The sequence below is a fragment of the Rhinolophus sinicus genome, linkage group LG02 (assembly GCF_036562045.2).
Source record: "Rhinolophus sinicus isolate RSC01 linkage group LG02, ASM3656204v1, whole genome shotgun sequence".
Classification (NCBI taxonomy): Eukaryota; Metazoa; Chordata; class Mammalia; order Chiroptera; family Rhinolophidae; genus Rhinolophus; species Rhinolophus sinicus.
In genome coordinates, this window is record NC_133752.1 from 36,547,261 (window position 1) to 36,571,375 (window position 24,115).

At 34.6% G+C, this 24,115-nt stretch overlaps 2 protein-coding genes across 10 annotated transcripts in view; one reads left to right on the forward strand and one right to left on the reverse strand.

The window, feature by feature from the left end:
* MTTP (microsomal triglyceride transfer protein) overlaps window positions 1-374 on the reverse strand; it is a 53,355-nt gene extending 52,981 nt beyond the window's left edge. The window contains exon 1 of the mRNA XM_019757656.2: window positions 288-374. The gene's annotated coding sequence lies outside the window, so the exon portion shown is untranslated. The remainder of the gene's footprint in view (window positions 1-287) is intronic.
* Window positions 99-16,637, forward strand: TRMT10A (tRNA methyltransferase 10A). Of its 9 annotated transcripts, none has more exons than XM_074323190.1 (9): window positions 460-592; window positions 6,994-7,143; window positions 7,274-7,470; window positions 8,344-8,506; window positions 9,241-9,312; window positions 10,343-10,417; window positions 12,183-12,332; window positions 14,083-14,188; window positions 15,382-16,637. In XM_074323190.1, the coding sequence occupies exons 3-9, from the start codon at window positions 7,286-7,288 to the stop codon at window positions 15,648-15,650; spliced, it is 1,020 nt and encodes a 339-aa protein (XP_074179291.1). In that variant the 5' UTR covers window positions 460-592; window positions 6,994-7,143; window positions 7,274-7,285; the 3' UTR covers window positions 15,651-16,637. The 9 variants fall into 9 exon arrangements, with proteins under 9 accessions (XP_019613221.2, XP_019613222.2, XP_074179291.1 ...); XM_019757659.2 differs by having other exon boundaries at window positions 462-837; XM_074323184.1 differs by having other exon boundaries at window positions 466-679.
* Window positions 16,638-24,115: the final 7,478 nt, after the last annotated feature.

Sequence of the window (24,115 nt, forward strand, 5' to 3'; positions counted from 1 at the left end):
ACCAGCTCCCTCTACGAAAGCCTTAACTCCTGACCCCGCCCACATACACTCCCTCCCCTCCCTCCCACTGAGGGTCTGGTTTGGGCGCAGGTCTATGACGTAAGGCGTAACGCCGTAGCCGCCTACGTGCAGCTGCCGTCCCTGCCTCTGGGAGTTGAAGTTTCCCAAGGAGGACTGGGGAGCGGTATCTAGAGCACTCCAGAAAGGCTCTCTGCGCGTGGTGTCAGGTTCCTCGATAACTCCTCAGCTCGGTAAGTCTCCTGCAACTGAGCCTGGTGCTCGCCTACCCTTTGGTATCCTTCGGGCGCAAAAAGGGTGCGTGCCAGTGCCTCCCTCCACTCGCACCAAGCGCTTCCGGGGAAGAGGGGAGTGGGGCTGTGGTAGTGGCAGTTGTGACATCAGACACGTGCGCCCCCGCGGCCCTCCAAGAAGCTCCTTGATTGGCTGGCTGTAGCTGAATCCCGCCTCTGTAGTGCATCCTCCCGGGCATGGCCTAATTGGCAGAGTGGGGCGAGGCTGTGCCCACCCGCGGTGGGGAGGTTACGGTTGATGTCTGCTTGGGGATCGGGATGCGGTTCCTAGTATGTGAAGAGTGAGTTTCCAAACAACGAAGGGAGAGGAGAATCCGACTCTGAAGGGCCGAAAACCAGTTCTGCCACTTGGTAGCTAGAGACCGTGGGCAAGTCGCTTTCCCTCTTTCCACCTGCCTTGTCTCATTTCTCCTACGAGGGGCTGACGTAGCCGCGCGCTCTGACCTGCGGGGAGCCCAGGGGGAAGGTGCTGCAGGTGCTGTAGGCTCCTTGGCGGCGAGCTGAGGACGATTTTAAGAGGACCGAGGTGTTACTTTATTTCACTGAAATATTTTAAGCGTTAAAATTCGGGCATTCATGTAGACATACAAGGATAGCAACAGATGATTTTCTTACTTTTTGTTTGTTTTTAAAATCCTCCTCGTCTTCCTATCCCATCTCAACCCTCTGCCCAAAGGGCCTGGCAGCTGAGCCAAGTGCTCTCGCTACTGCGGATTTGGCTGGCTTGTTTTAAAAAGGATTTTAAACGGGTGTTTCCTTTTCTTTTTCACCAGAGTCAGTTCTCCTTCCATCACCATATATTTGACCCCCTTTACCGTCTTCTACCGTCCCCCTCCCCCCTTACCCTCCGGTAACCACTGAACTATTTATAGTCTGTGTCTGTGAGTTTTTATTTATTTGTTTGTCTTGTTCCTTTGTTCTTTTCAGTTTTGCATTCCACGTATCAGTGAAGTCATATGGTTCTCGACTTTTTCTGTCTTACTTAACTTCACTTAGCGCAATAAATCTCAAGATCCTATGATAGGTTATTTTTTAAAGAGGTGAAAAATATTAGCCAAGCAGAATTGAGGTTGACTCTCACTTAAACCATAGTTGTCTGGGAACAAGTAAGGACCCATTATAAGGTGACCTAGGAACCTGGAACTTCATCCAAAGCAAGAGAAATTTTGCCCTGGAGAGGCGTGGACTTGGGCGTCTGGCAGATCTGGGTTCAAATCAACCTAACGAGAAATTGGGAAAGCTTTGGTTCTCAAGTCTGACCCTTGCGATGTTTATAGGGATCCAAGATCCTCAGATACCAAATAAAATAGCTGGTTATTTTGATGTTTGCCCAGGATAGATAGAATAATGGTGAAAAAATGCCAACTCCAGAAGGACAACATCTGGGTTTGGACCCACCACTTCTTGGATGCATGACCTTTAGAATCTCCGGGTATTTCCTTAAAACCTCCTCTCAGGTCATGTAATTCCAGTCTGTAGTAATTTAAGCATTCGTTTGGATCTTTCTGAAAGGGAGTCTGTGTCATAACTTAAGACTTTTAGCCATATCAATAAAATCCATAAAAGTGTGGGGTTTTTTTGTTTGTTTTACTTTGGCCATTTACAGATTTTGATGTGTGCTCTCTCTGCTGAAAGCTGCTAGGAAATGGAAATACAAGGAATATTGAAATATTTTTTAGTGTATTTGTACAACGCCAAGTGGCCTTAGTCATCTTTATCTAGTTTTATAAGGACCACATGACACTACCTATTTCTGTGACTAGACGAACCATTTTTAAAATTCTATGTTAAAGTAAACAATTTCACACAAATACTTCTGCAGTTGCTACAAAATATTCTTAAATATTTGTTAAACACAGTTGAATGAATGAAAATGTACTGTGAGAGCATCACTGCATGTGAGGGAGGAATGCAAAACTCTGCCATGGAGTTTATAAACTGTGGCCCAAAAATAAAGCAAGTGTACCTAGTAAAACACTGTATGTTTGTTAACGGGCAATCCGAACAAGCTAGTACATAGTGAACTGCCTATTTACTATAGGCAGTGGAAGTTGGTATCTATCCTTGTATGTAAAGTGTGCTGTAAGCAATAATTTATAGGATCTCAAGCTAACATCTTTTTTGTGGTATTCCATGCCTCCATGTATCTAGCTTAATCAAAGCTTTAAAAAATTCACTTACTACAGTGCATTTTTGTAATTGGGAAAAGCTTTAAAAATAATAATAATGTTGACTAGGTTATGACCTTGCTATATGTTTGGTAGTCTGTTTAAAAACATTAGTATGGGGGCGGCCAGATGGCTCAGTTGGTTAGAGTGCGAGCTCTAAACAACAGGGTGACTGGTTCAATTCCCACATGGGCCAGTGAGCTGCACCCTCCACAACTAAATTGAAGACACTGACTTGACTCGGAACTGATGGGTCCTGGAAAAACACACTGTTCCCCCAATATTCCCCAATAAAAATTTTAAAAAATAAGTAAATGAAACACTAGTATGCAGAGATAGGCCAAATTACATGTAACTCAGAATTCTTAGATAGAAAAGGCGAAAGCTCCCCCTGGTGTACATGAGCTGTAACATTGCTCTACATAACATTTTTAAATTTTCGTATAGAGCCAATCAATACTTGCAGTTTTTAAACATAATAGAGAACTAGCAGAAAATGATGCCAATGATGGATGGAAATAGTCTCCCTTAAAATATTATTGTTTCATGATGAGAGCAGTTTGTCTCCTGTGAATTTCAATTGTTCTTTTAAGTTTGCATGTTTAGCTTAATGAGCAGGTTTAGCTTGTTTTCACCACCCTAGATTGTTATAGATGCATGCATTGCTGGTTTTTATTTAATGCACTACCAATGGAAACGAAGTTAAATAAAGATGATCCTGGGGATCACATTCATTGTAAAAATTTTTTCTAATCTTTTCAGGTTTATTGAGTTTCCTGTCTCCCATTCCTTAAATTCTTACTTTATTTTCCAACTTTAAAACAAAAATTAATGAATGCACTCAAGGTTATACATTTATCTTCAATTACCTTTTGCCTGTATTTCTCTCATTTTGTAATTCAAGTCTTTTAACTGCTCTGACATCATTTTCATTCTATTTCTCTGAATTCGGAGTCAGATTATCAGGATGTTTTCTAATCCATCCAATACCTCTTAAACGCCAGGTAATCTGAAGTTTGTCTCGTGTATTGAAATTTTCGTGTCCTCATTTCCAAATAGGTTCTTTATCATGAATTCTTGTTTTGCTTTTATTATGCCTGCTTTTCTGTCCCCATTTCCTGTTTTGTTTTTGTGGTTCTTACTCTATGATCTCTGAAAGGTTCCAGCCAAATTTATTTTAAAGTCATTTTCACGTCACCCTATTATTTTCAATTTATGTAGAATGAGTTAATCTGATTGTTGATTTTTTTTTTATCATTTCTTTTTGTAATTTTGCTTTGTAGACTCATCTTGGCTGGAATTACTACTTCCCCTCTCCAAACCACCTCTCTATTACTGATTTTGTGGTGCTTCCCACTCATGGCCCTTCAGTCCATAGTAGAGTTTACATAGGTGATTCAGAATTCTAATCATTTAGTGTTATAAGTTCATGCCACCTCAATGGCTTGGCCCAGGTTGTAGCTGAGAGGCTGTGTCTTGCTTCCTTCAGATTCCTCTCCAGTACTCAGCTTCGGATAAACTTTTGTCTAATTTTACCTGTTTTCAGGCTTTTTTCATGGAAGGAGGAGCCCCACCCCCAATACTAGATTAAGGTTCATCTTAAATTGCCTCCCATCTTCTGTCTTGTATTATTATTTTTCTCCCTACTTTAAAGCTAGAGAAACTCCCAGCTGCCTTTGCACAGAAGACCCAGCAGGAATAGTATCTATTCTAGTACTTGTTTTGGGTTTTGAGAGAGGCTTACCTTTTTTGTTTCCCCTTTTTATATTTTATCACCTATTGTCTAGTATTTCAAGAGTGGAAGGCAGGGTGCCTCAAACCATGAGCTGTTGGCAACCATCTCTAGGAAGTCTGTCCCAGTTTTTGATTTAGTGGCACAGGAATAAAACGAGCTATTTTTTCCTCCTTTCTTTCAGTGACACAAATGTCAGTGCCCTCCAACAGCAGGGTTGAAGCAGCATAGCTTTTATATTCTTTAGAAACCCTCATTTTCTAAATAAGATTTGGGATTCTGGGAGATAGTAGAGTTAGATCTGGGATGAAATATTACCTCCATCATGTCATTCGTCTATTCATTCAACAAGTATTTAGAGGACCTACTCGCTAAATTTGTTCTAGATGACTGGTTTCTTAGGAATTGTTTAATAGCTTTGTAATTAGGGGCAAGTTATTTAACCTCACTGTGCCTTCTTCCTTTGTAAGGTAGACATGATTCTTTCTACCTCGTAGGGTTGTTTTAAGGAGTAAATGAGGTAATTTTTTTAAGCACACTGAGAATTAAATGTTTGCTATTAATTACTATTTTCATTACTTTTTTATTAGTTTCAGGTACACAAAATAATGTAATAATTAGACATTTATCATTTATATCCCTCACACAGTGTCAACCCCCCTCCCCCATCCACTATCCCTCTTGACATTCACACCCAGCCATTACATTTTCATTACTTTTAAAAATCGTTTGTAATATCATATTCACTCATTTATTTATCCCACCAATATGTAATAAGAATCTGTTAAGTGTCAGGCACTGTGTTATTACTGGCAATATAGCAGTTGGGCAAAAGCAGGCATCATCCCTGCCCATATGGAGTTTCCAGTGGAGAATCGAATTTGAGTTGTCGTATCTAGGAGGTGTTTCCCCAAACTGAGGATACAATTTCCTTAGTGGTGTAGGGAAAACTTGTGAACTCTTACTTGGTTTACCAGATGATTCTTTCTCCTTCTTAGTAATTTTGTGACCTAGTGAAATGCCAGGGCTTTTGCTGTAGCCCACAAAGCACATACCTTAAAATTTCTTGTCTTTTCAGTCAAAATTTGGTACTTTCTAAGTTTGTTTAGTTATCCCATATGTCTTGTTACAACATTGTACTTTTAAAGACATCAAGAACCATATAATAAAATTACTGCTTAAATTATGTTCAGCAAAGGTTTTGTCCTTCTACTAGCTGAATTGTGGAGATTTTTCTTTTAGATATGATGATACCTTCTCTGCACAGACTTGTTAGCTGTTTAAGAAGAAGGAATCGTAGAATTTTCTTTAAGAACAATAGAATGTTTGCAAGCTTCATGCTTAGTCTTTGGTAGGGATAAATACAGTTTTAAGCTTTGGGTTAATTATCTACGAGAAAAGAAATCTCAGTATTTCTAGCCCTTTTCACTGATCTGGAGGCAAATTCAGTTATAGGCAATAGATACTGTGTTTCCCCGAAAATAAGTCTGGGTCTTCTTACATTAATTTTTGCTCCAAAAGACACATTAGGGCTTATGTTCAGGGGATGTCATCCTGAAAAATCATGCTAGGGCTTATTTTCCGGTTAGGTCTTATTTTCGGGGAAACACAGTATATAGATGAGAGTAGTTAAAGCCAAAAAAAGATATTTGAGATTGTCCTAAGCGTTCCACACTGATTATATAATCAACTTATGCATTTTGGTTTTTAATTATGACTAGAATGGGATATTTACAATTGTATATTTACAATGAAATTTATTGGGGGAGGGCAACCAAATTTGTTTTGTGCACTGCTCAAAATATATAAATCTACAGCATATCTTTTGTCAAAAACCAATTGTGAGTGTCCACCTAGATAATGAAAGGAACATTTCCATCATACTGTAGCATTAGAGACAACTGAAAACAGGTGCTTTTCATCGCTTTTTAAAAATAATATTTTTATAAGACAAAATGTTTACATTATAAAATTTAGAAAATGCAGAAGATCATGGGTAAGAATTAGACATGTTTGTGTGTATACTTTGTAAAACAGAATTGGACATAGTATATATTGTGTTGTGTTTTTTTATTTTCTGATTTAACAACAATTTTCTTTTATCAGTAAATAATTTGTGGAAGCTTGATTTTTACTGGCTTCTGAGTATTCTCAGCCATGTTATAGATGAACTGTGATTTACTTAGTCCCTTTTGCTAACATTCAAGTACTTACTAATTTTTCATTGTTACATATAACACTGTAGTGCATGCAGTAGTACCCCCAATCCAGTTTTGATTTCCATGGTTTCCGTTACCCTACAGTCAACCACAGTGCGAAAATATTAAATGGAAAATTCCAGAATTAAACAATTCATAAAGTTTAAATTGCGTACCATTCTGAATAGCGCGATGAAATCTAGTGCCATCCCACTCCATCAAACCCAGGAGGTGAATCGTCCCTTTGTCCAGCAGATCCACGCTGTGTATGCTACCTGCCCATTAGTCACTCAGGAGCCGTCTTGGTTATTAGAGAGAGAGAGAGACTAAATTCACGTAACTTGTATTACAGTATATTATAATTTTTCTATTTTATTATTGTTATTACTCCACTGTATCTAACTTACAAATTAAACTTTATCATAGGTGTGTATGTATAGGAAGAAACAAAATATATAGGGTTGGGTCGTATCCGCCTTTTCAGGCATCCAGTGGGAATCGTGGAATGTATCCCTGCAGATAAGGATGAGACTACTGTATACCCTTTTGCATTAATTTTATGTATATTTCTGATTCATTTACAGGAATTTATTCTAAAGAAATAAATTATTCGGTCAAAGGGTATCAACATTTTAAAGCTCTTGAAACATAGATCTGTGTAGCCTTCTGGAAAAATTGTGCCATGACAACCAAAAGTATATGAAAGCACGCATTTCATCACATGATCTTTGCCAGTAAATGACATTTAATTTTCTAAATTTGCATCCTTGTGCATATTGACACAGTTTACTCTTTATCACACCTACTGGTCATTTTGCTTACTTTTATGTGTGTTTATGAATCATCTGTTCATGAATTTTTCAGAGGCATCACATAATGTCATCTGAGACGTTGCCAGCATTTATTGAGACTTGTAATGTTGAAAGAAAACAAGACTTAAGTGAAGATCAGGAGGAGAGCCAGAAACCAAGATTAGGTAACGAGTTTGAACCAATATCTAAACGACAAATGAAGAAGCTAATAAAACAAAAACAATGGGAAGAACAACGAGAACTCCGCAAGTATGTTTCAAAATGCGTATATTCTACCCCTGTTCAGAAATATGGAATGTTGGACGTTTCCTAGTCCTTTGATACCTTAAAAGTAATTGTGTTAATTAAAATAGGGGCTGTGTATTGTTAGCCAACACTATCAGTTGGCTGTTAAAACTGTATGCTTTGAATTTTTTTTTTAGCAGTGTTGATAATTTTACACCGTCCACTTTTTCTCACCCAGAACCTATTATGAGTAGCAGCACAATTTCTGAAATAACTGACTTAGGAAAGGGATATAATTAGCATCTATGTCCTAGATATGGAACAAAAATAACCACCACAGGAAGATCAAATTTGGGCCTAACATTGACTTTGCTAAAAGAACTAATGCAGGTTTTGTTGAGAAGTTAGGCTGAAGCTGTTACTGCATAATGCCAGAATTTGCTGGGAGAAAATAAACTATAGCTGATGCAAATTAGAGAAAAAGTATATGAGATTTTTTTTTTTTTTCACTAACGATTTTACTTTGCTTTTTTCCTATCCCATATAAATGTTGCTTGAAAATCCTGTAGGGGAAGAATGATAAAAGTAAATTTCATCAGACTGTATTTACAAAGTTTTCTTAGTTTAGTCTGATACTGATAAAATTAATTTATCAGTATATTTAGGATTTGTGTAAAAAACATTATAATGTTTTTGCAAACTCATTTCCTTCCTATCCAAAGCGTTTAGGTAGACTATATAAAGTTGCTGGCATTTGACCAGTTTTGGTCCACAGAAGTGGCAATTTCTTGTGGTTCACTCAGCCAGCTGATTTAAAAAAGTAATTGTCTATTCAAAAGAGTCTTGTAAATATCTCAATATACAAATAACAACAGTTATTTCAATTACTAATTTTAGACAAAAGCGGAAGGAAAAACGCAAGAGAAAGCAATTAGAGCGACAATGTCAATTGGAATCAAACTCAGATGGAAATGACAAAAAACGTATTCGAAGAGATGTTGTTCACAGCACACTTCGCCTTATCATTGACTGTAGTTTTGACAGCTTGATGGTATTAAAGGTATCGTGAATCATTGTCAGAAAAATCCTGTAGGTAAACTAAGCTGAATAATTCTTACTTTAATATGTAATATCACTTTGATATAAATTTATGTATTAAAATGCATCTTAAATCAGGTTTTTCAAAATCTGTGCCCGCTAAATTAAGCGAGCTAATAAAATGCTTTTATGTATCTGCATATGCACATGTATATGTATTGACATAGGGAGACAGACACCGTAATTAGATTATAAAACTCAGTATAAAACTCATGAAAGTCTGTGTTTTTGTTATTTATCCTAATCAAAAATAAGAAAATAAGAAATATGATTGGCTTAATATAATTATTTCTTATTTAATAATTTGAGAAACCTGGGTGTTTGAACAATGCTAATGAAGAGAACATGCTTTAATTACTTTCCAAACCATTGGTAAGTTATGATAATAGTAATAACATGGCACTTTTTTTTCTTTTGCTGACTTTTAAGAAGAGCAAATGTTTTCATGAACTAGCATTTTAAATGTATACAAAATATGAAATAATGGGTCATTTACAGAGTATTGATTTTATTTACAGTAATTATTTTGTTAGTGTGTAAGGAAATTGAATGGAAATTATTAGAAATGACTTGTATTTCAAAAGAAAAATATGTACTTGTCTAGTTATCCCTTCTGCTTATTCCGGGCCACTAAGATTGTGGAACAGCCATAGGTGATTTTGAAAATGCTGCTTTAAAAATTGCACTCTTTTATAGGACATTAAGAAACTCCATAAGCAGATTCAACGATGTTATGCAGAAAACCGACGAGCACTGCATCCTGTGCAGGTATGTGTCAGGAATTTAAAACAGATTCCAGTTTCCTTTTAATGTCTTCATTGGGAAAAGGCATAGATAATCCCAACTGCCTTTACAAGAATCTTACAGATAGTCTTCCTTAGAGAACAGAATGCCTATTTGAAACGTTTTATTTTCTACAAAAATAAACTATTTTAAACATTTTTTTCACATATGTCATTCTCAGTCACAGCTCAGGCATCATCAGTCTTGTACACGTTTGCTCATTGCTATGTAGTCACACATCTTCATTAGAGGACAGACACACACTTTTATGCCAGTTTCTCAGCTCTCATTCCTTCCCTTCTGGGGGCTGGGGGCACTGCCTCTGCCTGATCGTGTGCTATGATGCTGTGGTTGGTAGGTTTCTTTCTACTTAAAGGATTTGGAGTCACTGATAATTTTTAAGGGTATTTCCTTAGCTCGAGTGAGGGAATGCTTTATGAGACTAGTTGTCTGCTGTTGAAAGTAGGGTCTTTTTCTTACTGAATTTGATTGAATTCTGGGAGACCTAAAATTAACACTAGCTGACTAGTGTTGAGAACCAAGAACTCTTAATGTTTTTGGTTAGGTATTTTTATCAAGTGATCGTAATATTATATTTTTACATTTTGTATTCTTCTCACCCTGATTAGACGTGAAATAGGTGTCAGGGTTTAGAATCAAAGGAACCTTATGAAGACTTTTGACTAGTAAAAAGTAATGGTGATGGCAAAAGAAAGGGAATGAAACTTGACAGGAAAGCAGGTAATTTGTAGGAAAGTAATCAGTTGAGAAGCAGAATATAGCGCCTGAAAAATGGGATGAAAATGTAGATGGAATAAGGGAGTTAGTGGGTTATGAGATACAGAAAATATGTCATTTCTATGACAAATTCATTCTTGTATGTTTAAAGCATACCACATACTTATTTTTCCTAGAATGAAAATATTTTTTGTGTTTCATTAGTGATCAGATGAGTGTATGAGGGAAATAAAATATTGTACTTTAATATAGTCTTTTGCTCTCTATCTTTTATCAGTTTTACCTGACAAGCCATGGAGGCCAGTTGAAAAAGAACATGGATGAAAATGACAAAGGATGGGTCAACTGGAAGGTAATAAAAATAGATTAACTCTCTCAAATTCCAAGTATATTTATGCTTAAAAGTCTACATTTTTAACCTAAACTCTACATAATGCTATTCGATACAAGAATAGGCAGTCTCCAAACCCTGAGAAGCTAAACAAACTGAGATATCTGTTAGTTTGTCATTGAGCTTTTTAAATCTCACGTGCTATTTTTTACCACCAGTTTTTTAAAAAGGACAGATTTTAAAGGTCTTTATACAGTCTCTACCCAGCAAACTAGCTATACATTATTTCTTAAAGTGAAGTCACTCTAGAATTTGGAAATGTGCTTGCATTCTGTTTCTATGTGGCTATTAAACTCTTGAACTGTGAGTGGTCTGAATTGAGATGTGCTATAAATGTGAAATTATACATTGGTACAGAAAAAAAGAGAATGTAACATATCTCCTTGAAATTTTTAAAAATATTTGTTATGTTTTGAAATGACAATGTTTTGGGTATATTGTTGGTAATACAATGTATTATTAAAATTAATTTCACTTATTTCTTTTCACCTTTTTAATGTGGCTACTTGAAGATTTAAAATTACATATGTGGCTCACTTTTTTTTTTTGGTAGGACTAAACCATTTTCAGTCATTTGCCAAGATGACTAATAGATTGTTAGTTTAGTAACAATCCCTGAAGAATCCTAACCTAGTATTCAGAGAAATAACTGGGTCATTCCTGTACTTTCTTTTCTTTCTCAAAGCCAGTTTTCCCCATGACAACTATTCCTCTCACACTAATCCCATAATGACTGCATTTATTTTATTAATAGCCTATTTTTAAAGGCTTTTTTTAAGTTTTAAAATACATTAACCAAGTTTTATGATCATGCATTTTTTCCCTAAGAAATAATATGTTAGAATAGGCGTACTTTCAGTTATTTTGTGGCTTGTTAAATTTATTATTTATGCCACCAGCTTTCCAGAGAGACATAAGTTCAATGGTCTCTAATTTCAGTTCCCTCTTGGGGCCTGAAATTAAGCAAAGGGATCTAATTTAAAATGTAGCATTTTCCAGAAAAGTGGCTATTTATTAATCAGTAAGTTATACATTTTAGGTGAGAGGTCTCCCGCTTAATTTTTTTTTTCTTCCCTTAAAGATTATTGGGTAAATGTCATCTGAGCCTGGCGATGCAATTTCCTTTATTCTGTCAAGGTAGTTTGCAAAATTCTGACTGCCAACTGTTGTTTTGTACCTCTGACCTAACAATTTTGGTGCAGATTTCAAATGTGTATCTTTGTAGAAACAGATGCATGGAATTTATTAAATCTATAAGCCCTTTCATTTTGATAATTCATGTAGATGGAGAGGAAGTTACTGGAGAAAGCATTCTTTGGCTGGAAAACTGTGTGAGAAAATATGTGACAAATTGCATTTGTTTTGTTGGAACGGAGATAAATTTAGAAAGTTAAGGTTAGTCCCATATTCAGGAAAGAGTTACTAAGTTAAGGAGTTTGAATCTTATCCTACTGATAAAGATAAAACATTGAAAGTAGTGTTTTTAGAAAATGATTCTGCCATCAGCGTGTGGAACTAAATTGGAGGGATCTGAGGCTAGAGACAGGGACATAACATTAGGCAGCTACTTAACTAATTGAGGTGTGAGGTGATAAGGAGTTGAAAAAATGCATGGTAATGACATTATTTCAAACTTTCACGTGATTCACTTCTTTTCAAAATGACTGTTAGCCAATTTTCCTCAAATCCTATTCATTAATAACATCTTTCCCCATGTGTCTCAAAGGATATCCATATCAAACCAGATCACTATAGTGAATTCATAAAGAAAGAAGACCTGGTTTATCTTACATCAGATTCACCAAATGTACTGAAGGAATTAGATGAATCAAAGGCCTATGTGATTGGAGGATTAGTAGATCACAACCATCACAAGGTACTATTAAGTTTTTATTTTTGCTTTTGCTTATACTTAAAATTGATACCTCATTTTTCTCAATGGGAGTAATAATACTTCTTGGTGTTAATAATAATACTGATGATAGCTGATCTCTATTGAGTACATACTGTCTTTCAATCACCTTTCTAGCTAAGCAGAGCATTTCACATGTATTAGTTTGCTTAATCCTCACTATAAACCAGTCAGGTCAGTTCTATTATTATCTACATTTTACACGTGAGGAACTGGTGGCCTAGAGAAGTTAAGTCTACAATCAATAGCAGTAGAAGGTAGAGCAGTTATTTGAAAGTGTGCAGATTGTTCCATAGCCCAGATGCGTAAATGATGTGCTGTATTGATAGGAAATGATGCTGCTAATCAATTTCTAGGCCACTGGTAAAATTTATAACAAAACTGGTAAATTTATATTTTAAGTATGTGATTCTCATGGAATGTGTTTTCTGTTATATCTCTACTTTTGTCTTTTTCCACCTTTTTATCCTCATTCAAATGAAAAATTACTGAAATATACTTTCTAATAACAAACATCATTTTGTACTTTGCTAGCTGTTTTGCAATATGCTAAGTTCAACCCAGCTAAAGAAAAAGCATGTTTACTAAGTATCTGAGGAAATACTGTCAGCAGAATAATCTGAAGTAATCCATTATGATGTATTATATATTATATTATATTATATAGCACCACTATGCCGCAGAACTTTCTTGCTGCAGTGCTGGAAATGTTTATCTCATCCTGCTCAGTATGGTAGCCCTCTGTCTATGGAGCACATGAAATGTGTGCAGCATAATTGAGGAACAGAATTTTTAAAAATTGTCATCAGTTTAAATTTAAATATTCCCATGTGTCTACAGTTGGACAGAGCAGCTCTATAGCATCAGAGGGAATTTTATCAAGATGATCTTTAGCCTTTTTATTTTTTCTTAGTGGAAAAATTCTATTTTGTTATTTATGTAGAACCAAACTTTTTTCTTTCATGTATGTTTCTCTGAACTAAAACAATTTTGTATTTAAAAGCACCCGCCTCGATCTGTTATTAATTACTTATCCCTAAAATATGCAAATTACTGGTTGAGAAGGTGAGTTCTTTCTCCTGTACTATGTCTTTTGGCTATCTCAGTTCTGGTTAGACCCAGGCTTTAAAGATTTTAATTTTGAGAAAAGAGAAAATTCATATTCAACATTTTTTTTTAATTGACAGAAAGGTAAAAATTAAATTTATAGGAAGTTTTTAAAGTTTTTAAATTCAGCCTTTTATTTAATTTGTCTTTGTTATTGTGCATCTTAGTGTTATGTGATTGAAACATAGTTTTGTCTGTGTATCTTTTACATTCATGGGAAAAGTAATGGTGCTTTTCTCGGAATTCAGTTTGAGTATTTTAAACTGAGAGAAAGGCAGTGTGGAATGGTGAAAAGGTATTTGAGTCAGGAGGCATGAGCCAGGTTTTCCTATAGTTCTTCCACTGAGGAGCTTTGTGACAGGGCAGGGAAAATAATGTCTTTGGTTTCCTCACTTGTAAATTGATTAAAACAAATACCCTGAACATTCTGACTATACTAATTGTCAAGAGAATATGTCCACGTTAGCAGTTACACACACACACACACACACACTTCTTCAGATAATGTTCTCTGAACTAAAGTGTTTTCTAAAAATTATGTATTCTGTCATAGACTTTGTTAAAATTACGTAATGTTCTAGTCCAAGTTATAGTGTCTTTGTTTTAGGGACTCACATATAAACAAGCATCAGATCATGGAATTGATCATGCACAGCTCCCCCTTGGAAATTTTGTGAAGATGAATAGTAGAAAAGTTTTGGCAATTAATCATGGTAAGCTATAAGGGGAAAAATTGAAAATATACCTGAGTGAACATTGTAAAAAATAACATTACATTTACGTTTTGGGCAAATAGAACATACATACCTTGGTGGAGATAAAATTATAAAATGTAATCATTTTTACTTTGTTTCAATATGGAACTAATACATGCATATTTTAGAAAATTTTAAAAGTGCAAAAAGTATAAAGAAAAGTAAATAAACTATAATTTCACTGCCCAGGGATACTTGGTATCAACTTTTTGGTGTGTTTCCTTCCATTTCTTTTCCTATGCATATATAATAGTATTTATTACATAATTGGATTCTTATTCTGTTGCATAAAATGTTATTAATTTGGGGCATTTTCCTCTCATTTATCATTGTATTTTTCCATGTCATTGAATCATTAATGGCTATGTAGTATTCTATCATCTGAATATATAATAATGTAACCATTCTCCTGTTGTTGATTTTTTTTCTTTTTACTATTATAAGTAACATTGTAATAGATATTTTTGGACCCTAAGTATTTGGAGTTTTGCTTTTAAAAGCTGTTTTAGTAGAGATTTTTGTTAGTATACAACTGTTCATTGGGCACGATAGCAGGATCTAGGGAGTTATAGAAATGAACTTGCTGATTCAAGGACAGAACTTCTTCTAAGACCTTTACTAGATAATGGAAATGACTTTTCCATAAGTAATCAAGATTAACCCTTCAGCAATGTATTAATATGAGAGTACTTTGGCAACAGTAGTAATATTCTTTACCTTTAATGTGAAAAAAAATCAAAAGCAGGCAAGATTCTCCCCAGAGTAAGTGGCTCTTTATAGGACTGATAGAAGAAATGTAGATTAATCCTAACATTTTTTGGCCTAGTTTTATATTAGAACATAAGGATAAAGAAATGAAAGGGATAAAGACTAGAAAGGAAACAAAGATTCTCTGTTGATTATAATTGACAAGCGATAATGCTGAACCTCTGAGAGCTTAAGAACTGAATTGAGGAGAAGCTAAAGAAGAGGTAACATGAGAGCTTTGGCACGAGTTGGCTTTGACAGCCAATAGGAGAAGAAAGTGATCAGAACAAAATAATTATTAGGACACGCTAGCACTCTTAACACAAAAGCAATATATTTTAAAGTACAGTATACAACATTGTGTTGAACTCAGCTAAGAAATGTAGAGTTTGTCTTTGTTTCAGTGTTTGAAATTATTCTGGAATACCTGGAAACAAGAGACTGGCAAGAAGCATTTTTTACTGTCTTACCCCAGCGGAAAGGAGCTGTTGCCACAGACAAAGCCTGTGAAAGTTCTTCCCATGACAAGGAATCTGCCAGGGTTGAAGGTAGACTGGACAGTGATTCCAGTGAGGAAGAAAATAGCAGAAACGAACTAGATTCACCACATGAAGAAGAAAAGCAGGATAAAGAAAATAGCACTGAATCTACAGTGAACTGTATACCACACTGATGTCGTCTGTTTTTTTCCTTTTGGTTTTTAGTTTAAGGAAAAACTAGGAGAAAATGAGGCACTTCATAGAATATTTAAATTGGAAAAAAAATTCATTTTCTCTTTTTTCTGTTGTGAATTTTTAAAACTTTTTTTTTACACCTAAGTAATATAAAGCCCTTGTAAGAAAGCACTTTTTGTTTTTGCATAAAATTTAAATGTGTAATTTTTAAAATAGTTTTCTAAGCCTCAAATAAGTTTTTTTTGAGAATTTTACTCTATTGGGAAACCTTCATTCTCTCATTTACTGTATTGTATCCTTCAGTGCCTTCTGACCTTTCAGTTTTATTATTTTATGTTTATGTCAATGTCTTTCGGATTTATTGCCTACTTATTTATGGAGGCAGATATTTATAAATCTCCTGTAAGTGTACCAAAATGTTCTGTATGGGAGGTTACCTTCTATTTGCGCTTTTTTATTGAATTTAATAACTTTAAAGGAATATAGTGATTTTAAGAAGTATTGAATTGATAAAGTCAATAATTTATTTCTTTTGGACTATGGAGCCTGTCTCTGTTTTTCCTTTGTGATGCCTTTTCATGGTTCTAAAGCAATCACTGAAGAGTTAATCCCTTTAATATATTTTCTTAATTCAAATACTGGTGGTAAGTTATTTCAGTTACAAAATTAATTTTTCAGGCTAGATTATTTTTAAAAGGCTGTTGAAAGATCAGTTCTGTCTTTACCTAAATTTAAGAAGAAATATCTCTCAGCAGTTAGCTTTTCCTTCCATGTACACTTTTATTAAATATCTGTTCCTTAAAATAAATAAAGTTAACTTTATATGTGCATCTGCCTACTATCATATAATCATGCTAATGTAAATGTACATTTCTGTAAATAATATAAGCGTGTATGAAAATATGCATAATTGTATATGCATATGCATACATATGTCCACATCATGTATAATTCTGTTATTAGTGATAAACAGGATTTAGTTGCCATGTATATGTATTATTTGTGTGAATGGTTGTGTTGAACAATACTAAGGAATTTGGATTTCATAAAGTGCAAATATCCATAACTAAACATTTGTATAAGGACATTGGCAAGGGAAGGAGATGGTTCAGTTTCCTACCAGTAATGTAGAGCAATTGTCTAAAGTAAGCAATTGTTTTGTCACAGCTACAGTAGGACTTCAGAAGCCTTCACTGAGTGGATAAATGAAGTTTCTGTTTTTTTTACTCATTGGCATCTCAGATTATATACACATTTGGTAGGAAGTTGATTGGATTTAGTATTGATGTTCAAAACTAGCTCTTTTCATTGCTTTATTTGTAGTAATCTATTATAGTTCTCCATTTAAAGTAAGGTCTGTTAGCAAGATATATAAATAAAGAAAAGCCCCTACAGTTTTAGAACAACAAAGCTATGTCTTAAGTTGTATTTTTCAAAGGTTCACGTTTTTCTGAGCAAATACGAGTATGGTTTAGTAGCATGAGATATTCTGCTTTTTACTTAAATTATTCCATATGGAGTAGGCACAATTTAATTTTGAAAGATAGGGAGAAATTGTTACAGGCATTATATAGTTTAATTTTCACTAATTATAAAAGCCCTGTGTTAGTTTCATAGGGCTGTCATAACAAATTCACACAAACTGGGTAGCTTCAAACAACAGAAATGTGTTCTCTCACGGTTCTGGAGGCTGAAAGTCCAGAATCCAGGTGTCAGTGGATCATGCACCCTTCAGAGGCTGTAAGGGAAGAATCGTCCCCAGCCCCTTCTAGCTTCCGGTGGTTGTCAGTAATCCCTGGTGTTCCTGGCTTGCAGCTGCTTCACTCCGGTCTTTGTTTTGTCATCATACGGCCTTTTACCCTTGTCTCCCATGCCTATGTGTGTGTCCCTCTTCTTATAGGATAACGGTCTTCGGATTAGGGACCCCCACATCTTAAACTGATTGCATCTACAAAGACCCTATTTCCTAAAAAGGTTACATCCTCAAGTACTAGCTACTACCGGTGGGACTTGAACACATCTTTCAGGTGGACACAATTCTATCCTCTACAAGTCCATATCTTATTTCAGCTATTAACAACAAGAAAGCAAAGATTACCCTTAGAAATAACTAATTTCTGAGGTATTTAAAATTGTGGTTTTTTTAAATAATAGTGATTTTTTTCTTAATGTATTCTTTTCTCTCAACACTGTTTTGGTTTATTGAGGTTCCTTATTATTTAAAACTTCAGTAATGGTAAAGTCACTTGTATTGGAACATAATAAAAGTAGGGAATTCAGTTAGTGTTTAAATAAGTGCCTCAAAAGGAGATATGTCTGCAGAAATAATAGGATTTTCTCTCTTTGTTTAAAAACCTATGATCTTTATAAAGCAAGCTCATTCTTAAGAGAAGGGGCAGTCTTCAGACTGATTTTCCAGAGATCGGTGTGTTGCCATCTAGGAGTATTTGAAAAAAACTCGAAATTGGAAAAGAAAAGAAAAAAAGGAAGTAGTTCTGAAGGAATGTTTTTAGGAGATGAATGAACAATTATGAAACCCACCAATTACTGACAATTATAAAGTAAAGTGATATTTCATTTTTGCATGAAAAGGGTCACTGAGATGCTGTAGATAAAAGGCAAGAATTGTCCATAGAGCATGGAGAACATGTACAGACAACAGTTGTAAAAAAAAGAAAAAGGCAGGGATTATAATTAATGACAGCAGTGGCCTATAGTGCTCATTAAATTTTGATCTCAATTAGCATAGAGATGTGTCTCTCTGTTTTCCCAGCTCCTTGCCAAACACGGATAGTAGACAGTTACAAAATGTGAAAAAAGGAATCAGTGACAATCACATGATAATAGTGGGAAGAGTAGGCTTACATCTTGGCACTGCCACTTGTTAGTTATGTGACTTTGGGCAACTTATTCAACCTTTGTAAAGTCTCAGTGTCCTCATCTGTAAAGTGGGAATGTTATCCCATTTATCCTGTCTTAGGGTTGAGCAATCAGTCCGTTTAAAACCAAGCATCAGCTAACTTGACAATACATTTTCATATTGACATTCCTTTAGTTTTTGCCTTATTTCCCTTGTTTCTCACTCTTCCTTTTTGACATTGCCTGACTAAAAAAAGTAGTAATATGCTTTGTTTCACACTCTACTCTCTGAGGAACCCAGGCTTAGATAAGATTTTTAAAATGCAAACTTTCTCAATTACCAAAATGAATATTCATTAAAATATGGAAATGACAGATCATTTAGTGAATCACTTTTTTTAAATCTATGAAAACAATGCTAATATAAATACAGTAACCACACAAGACCAAATCTCTCTCCTATCAGCAAGTATAATACAAGTGGTCTAAAATCACTCAAATTGGATTGTACAAAAGCTCAAAACTTAAATATATGCTGTATTTAAATAAAGTTACTCAGCAATGTTGAAAATAATAGAGAAAGGCATTGGGCTAATAAAAAGAGAAAGAAGTCACAATTTTAACATTCGATAAGGTTCAACACATTACAATTAAAGAAGGACATGTTGTAATTTTCAAGAATTCAGTCCTTAGTGAAAATCTGACAGTTATGAATATCTATGCATCAAATAGCATAGTATTCAGGTTCATTAAGAAAAAACGTAAGGAATTTACATGAGATAGTACGAAATGCATTAGTATAGGAGACTGATTCATACTTTCCAACCTGTGGCAGCTCAAGTGGACAAAGATAACTACATGGGAGATGTAAATGTTATACTTAATAAGATATATCATTGATATATGTCAAGTTCTACGAGCTGAAAGTTTTCAGGTGCCCAAGGAAGTATCTATATGAGATTTTCCACAATGGAAAATTGGACCCTAAAGTAGATGCAATATAAGCAACTTCTCTGACAATAATACCTTAAAGTATAAAATAAGCTTGTGGAACAGGAGAAAAGCCTTATCATCTGGAACATTTTTATTTAATGTCAGATAGTCTATTGAAAAATCAGTGTTAGAGATAAAGTTGGTCGTGAATTATAAAATTCTAAACTATGTTTACACAAGACTTCAAAATATATGAATCAAAATGGACAAAATTACAAAGACCACAAAACTACAACATCTACAATAATGATTGGGAACTTTTAATAATATCTTTTTAATTGATAAATCAAGCACAAATAAAAATTAGATGGGATATATAAGATTTGAAGAACACAATGTTCTAATGAATATATAACTTTGTACCTAACAATTTTAAAATTCACGTTCTTTTCAAATTATATAAAAAATTTATATAATGTTACCTTCAAGAAAATCAGAGGTATCATTTTACAGGTCACATCTGACTATAATGCAATTAAATTATAAGTCATTTGAAAACAAGTTTGAAAAACATCGTATGTTTGACAATTCAAAACAAAAAATCTCTTCTAAGCAACTTCTGGGTCACAGAAGAAACCAATGAAAATTAGAAAAAATTCAGAAGTAAATTTAATGAAACAATATGACTATAAATAAAAATTACCAAAAATAGCAAAACAAAAAAATTTGCAACCCCAAAGAATTGTATAACTAAATTGATTTAGTATTTAAAAATCTAGGGCCAAATGTTTTATGGGCATATCTGTGAGACATAGCAAAAGCAAATAAATCATCTTACACAGACTCTTTGTAGAAAATTTAAAATGAGGGGAACCTCATTTTATGAAGCTTGTTAACTGTGCCATTCAAGTCATATATTTTCGCATTTGTTTTTTAATTAATACGGTAATTAATTTTACCATCTTAAATTTACCATCTTAATCATTTTAAGTGTATAGTTCAGTAGTACTAAGAATATTCACCTTGTGCAACAGAGCTGTAGAACTTAGTATCATGCAGCACTGAAACTCTATACCCATTAAACACTAACTCCCTTTTCCCCTCCCACCAGCCCTTGGTAACCACCTTTCTACTTTGTTTCTATGATTTTGACTACTTTAGATATTTCGTATGATGGAATCATACAGTATTTGTCCTTTTGTGACTGGCTTCTTAATATATTGTCCTCAAGGTCTATCCATGTTGTAGCATGTGACGGCATTTCCTTCTTTTTAAGGCTGTATAATATTCCATTGTATGTATATACCACATTTTCTTTATTCATCTGTCGAAGGACATTTGGATTGTTTCCACCTCTTGGCTATTTTGAATAATACTGCAATGAACACAAGTGTGCAAATATCTCTTTGAGCTCCTGCTTTCACTTATTTTGGATAGATACACCCAGAAATGGGACTGCTGGATCATATGATAGTTCCATTTTTAATGTTTTGAGGAACTGCTATACTGTTTTCCATAATGGCTGTACGAATTTACATTCCCACCAACAATGCATGGGGTTCGAAGTTCACATCCTTGCCAACACTTATTTTCTACTCTTTTGATAGTGGCCATCCTGATGTGTGTGAAATGATCTCTCATTGTGGTTTTGATTGTATTTCCCTAATGACTAGTGATGTTGAGCATCTTTTCATATGCTTCTTAGCCATTTGTGTTTTAGAAATGTCTATTCAAGTCCTTTGTCCATTTTTAAATAAGGTTGTTTTTCTGTCATTAAGATGTCGAAATTTCTTATATATTCTAGTTATTAACCAGTTATGAACACATGATTTGCAAATTTTTTCCCATTCTGTAGGTTGCCTTTTCACTATGTTGATTTTTGTGTGTATGTGGCACAGGAAGTTTTAAAGTTTGGTGGAATCCTATTCATCTACATTTTATTTTGTTGCTTCTGTTTTGGCATCGTTCAAAAAATCACTGCCCAAATCCAATATCCTGAAGTTTTTCTTCTATGTTTTCTTACAGGAGTTTAATAGTTTTAGATCTTACATTTAGGTCTTTAATCAAGTTTGAGTTTATTTTGTTTATAGTATAAGATAACTTTATTCTTTTGCATCTAGAAACAAGTTTTCCCAACACCATTTATTGAAAAAGACTATCCTTTCCCCATTGTGTAGTCTTGGCACCTGTGTTGAAAATCAATGGGCCATGTATGCAAGGGTTTATTTCTGGGCTCTCTAGTCTGTTCCATTTGTCTATAGATCTGTCTTTATGCCAATACTACACTATGTTAATTAATGTTGCTTTGTAGTATGTTTTAAAATTATGGAGTGTGACACCTCCAACTTTGGGGTTTTTCCCTTTTTTTTTTTTTTAATTCAGGGTCCCTTAAGGTTCCATACAAATTTTAGGATGGCTTTTTCTATTGGGATTTTGATAGGGATTGCATTGAATATATAGGTATTTTTGGTCAGTATGGACACTTCAGCTATCTTCTTCCCCTTCTTCTTCTCCAATTTGTATGCTTTTTTTCGTTTCTTGTCTGATTGCTCTGGCCAGAACTTCCAGTACTATGTTGAATAGAAGTGGTGAGAGTGGACACCTGCCTTATTTCTGATATTAGAGGACAAGCTTTCAGTCTTTCCCTTGTTGAATATATTAGCTGTGGGCTTTTCATATATGGCTTTTATTATGTTGGGGGTAGTTTCCTACTATTTCTAATTTATTGAGTATTTTTTACCATAAAAAGGTATTAAATTTTGTCAGATGCTTTTTCTGCACTGATTGAGATGATGGTGTGATTGTGGTTTTGTCCTTCATTTTGTTAATGTGGTTTATTACATAGATTGGTTTTCAAATATTGAACCAACATGGCATTCCACGTATAAATCCCATCTTAAAAACGTATGCTAATAAATGAGAATGACTGACTATAACTACATTAATAATATTTAAGTTAAGGCATTAGAAAAATAGTGAACCTACAGGAACTAAAAGAAAGAAAGGAGATATTAATGAAATAAAAAATAGGAATATTATAGAACATAGCACTAAATCCAAGACCTGTTTTTTTAAGTAATAATAATATGTAAAAAGCCATTAGCTAATTGAATGAAAAAAATTATGAATACATAAAAACAAGATTGTAATATAAAAATAGGAATTTAGAGTTGTGGGACAAGTCTGTCTCAATTCTATGAAAATAAATTTGGAAACCTGGATGTAATGACTACTTTTCTAAGAAAATAAAAATCTCCTAAATTGATTCTTCAAAATGCAGAAACTGTAAACAGGCCAGTTATCATAAGAGAAATAAAATTGTCAAAGGGGCTGCCACTCCCAGAACACCAAACCTTCATGGTCTGATAGGTGAATTTTACCAAGTTTTCAAGGAAAAGGAATCTGTAATGCTATTGCAACCTCTCCATAATAGAAAAAAAAAAAGGAGAGAGAGAGAGAAAGCTTTGTTATTAACTCTATGGTGTGAGTATGGTTTTGATACACAGTAGTAGTGCCTAGTGGTTAAGCACATAGATTCCACATTTTGAACCAGTCACTAAACCTTTGTGTCAGAGAATTAACTGTTCGCTAAAACCCAGTTTTCCTTTCCATAGAATATAGTTGTATTAATAACTGGCATGATTCCTACTTAAGAATTTTGTCAGCCCCCTTTCAGCCAGACTATCTCTCAACCATGGGATGTGACTAGAAGTGATGTTTACCATTTCAAGGCCAAGACTTTAAGCAGATGTGCCCTCCTTGTGGAAGGCAGAATAATGTCCACCATTCACAAAGATCCGAGTCCCTGGAACCTGTGATATTACATGGTAAGGGGAGTTAAATTGCTAATCATTTGTCTTTAACGTAAGATTATCTTGTATAACTTAGATAACATCCAAGCCAAATGTAATCAGAGTCCTTAACAGGAAGTTGGGGGCAGAAGAATCAGTATCAGAGTGATGTGTTATGAGAAAGACTCAAACCGGCCATTGCTGGCTTTAAAGATAGAAGCCATGAACCAAGGAATGTGGGTAACTTCTAGAAGCTGGAAAAGGCAAGAAAACAGATTCACGCCTAAAACCTCCAGAAGGAATGTAGCTCTGCCAAGGCTTTGATTTTAGCCTATTAAGACCCGTTTCGGACCTTTGCCCCCAGAATGTTTACAGATTAAATTTGTGTTTAAGCCACTAAATTGGTGGCAATTTATTACAGCAGCTATAGGAAGTTAACACTTTCCTCCACTTCTGTTCCTCTTTTGCCAGCAGGATGCAATTGACAGTGAAACCCTCGGTGATGGTTGAGCCACAATAGGGCAGGATCCTGGGTCTCTGAAGCACCAAGTAAAGCAAAATCATTTGCTGACTGAAAGCACACACTTTGGACTTTTATGGGAGATATAAACTCTATTGATGACATTTGTTACAACTGTATATCCCATCCCAACGAGTAGAATTCTGTGCCTCAGTTGTCTTATTTTTAAAAAATAAGAATAATGATAGTAGCTACTGCAAATAATTACTGTGAAAATTAAATGTTACCATATCTAAAGTGCTTGGAATGATTCCTGACACACAGTATGTGAGATATAAATTTTATCATTAAGATTGCACAAAGGCACATACAAACACACACAATTTATACTATCTCTTGTGAATACTGAGCAAGCGTTCTA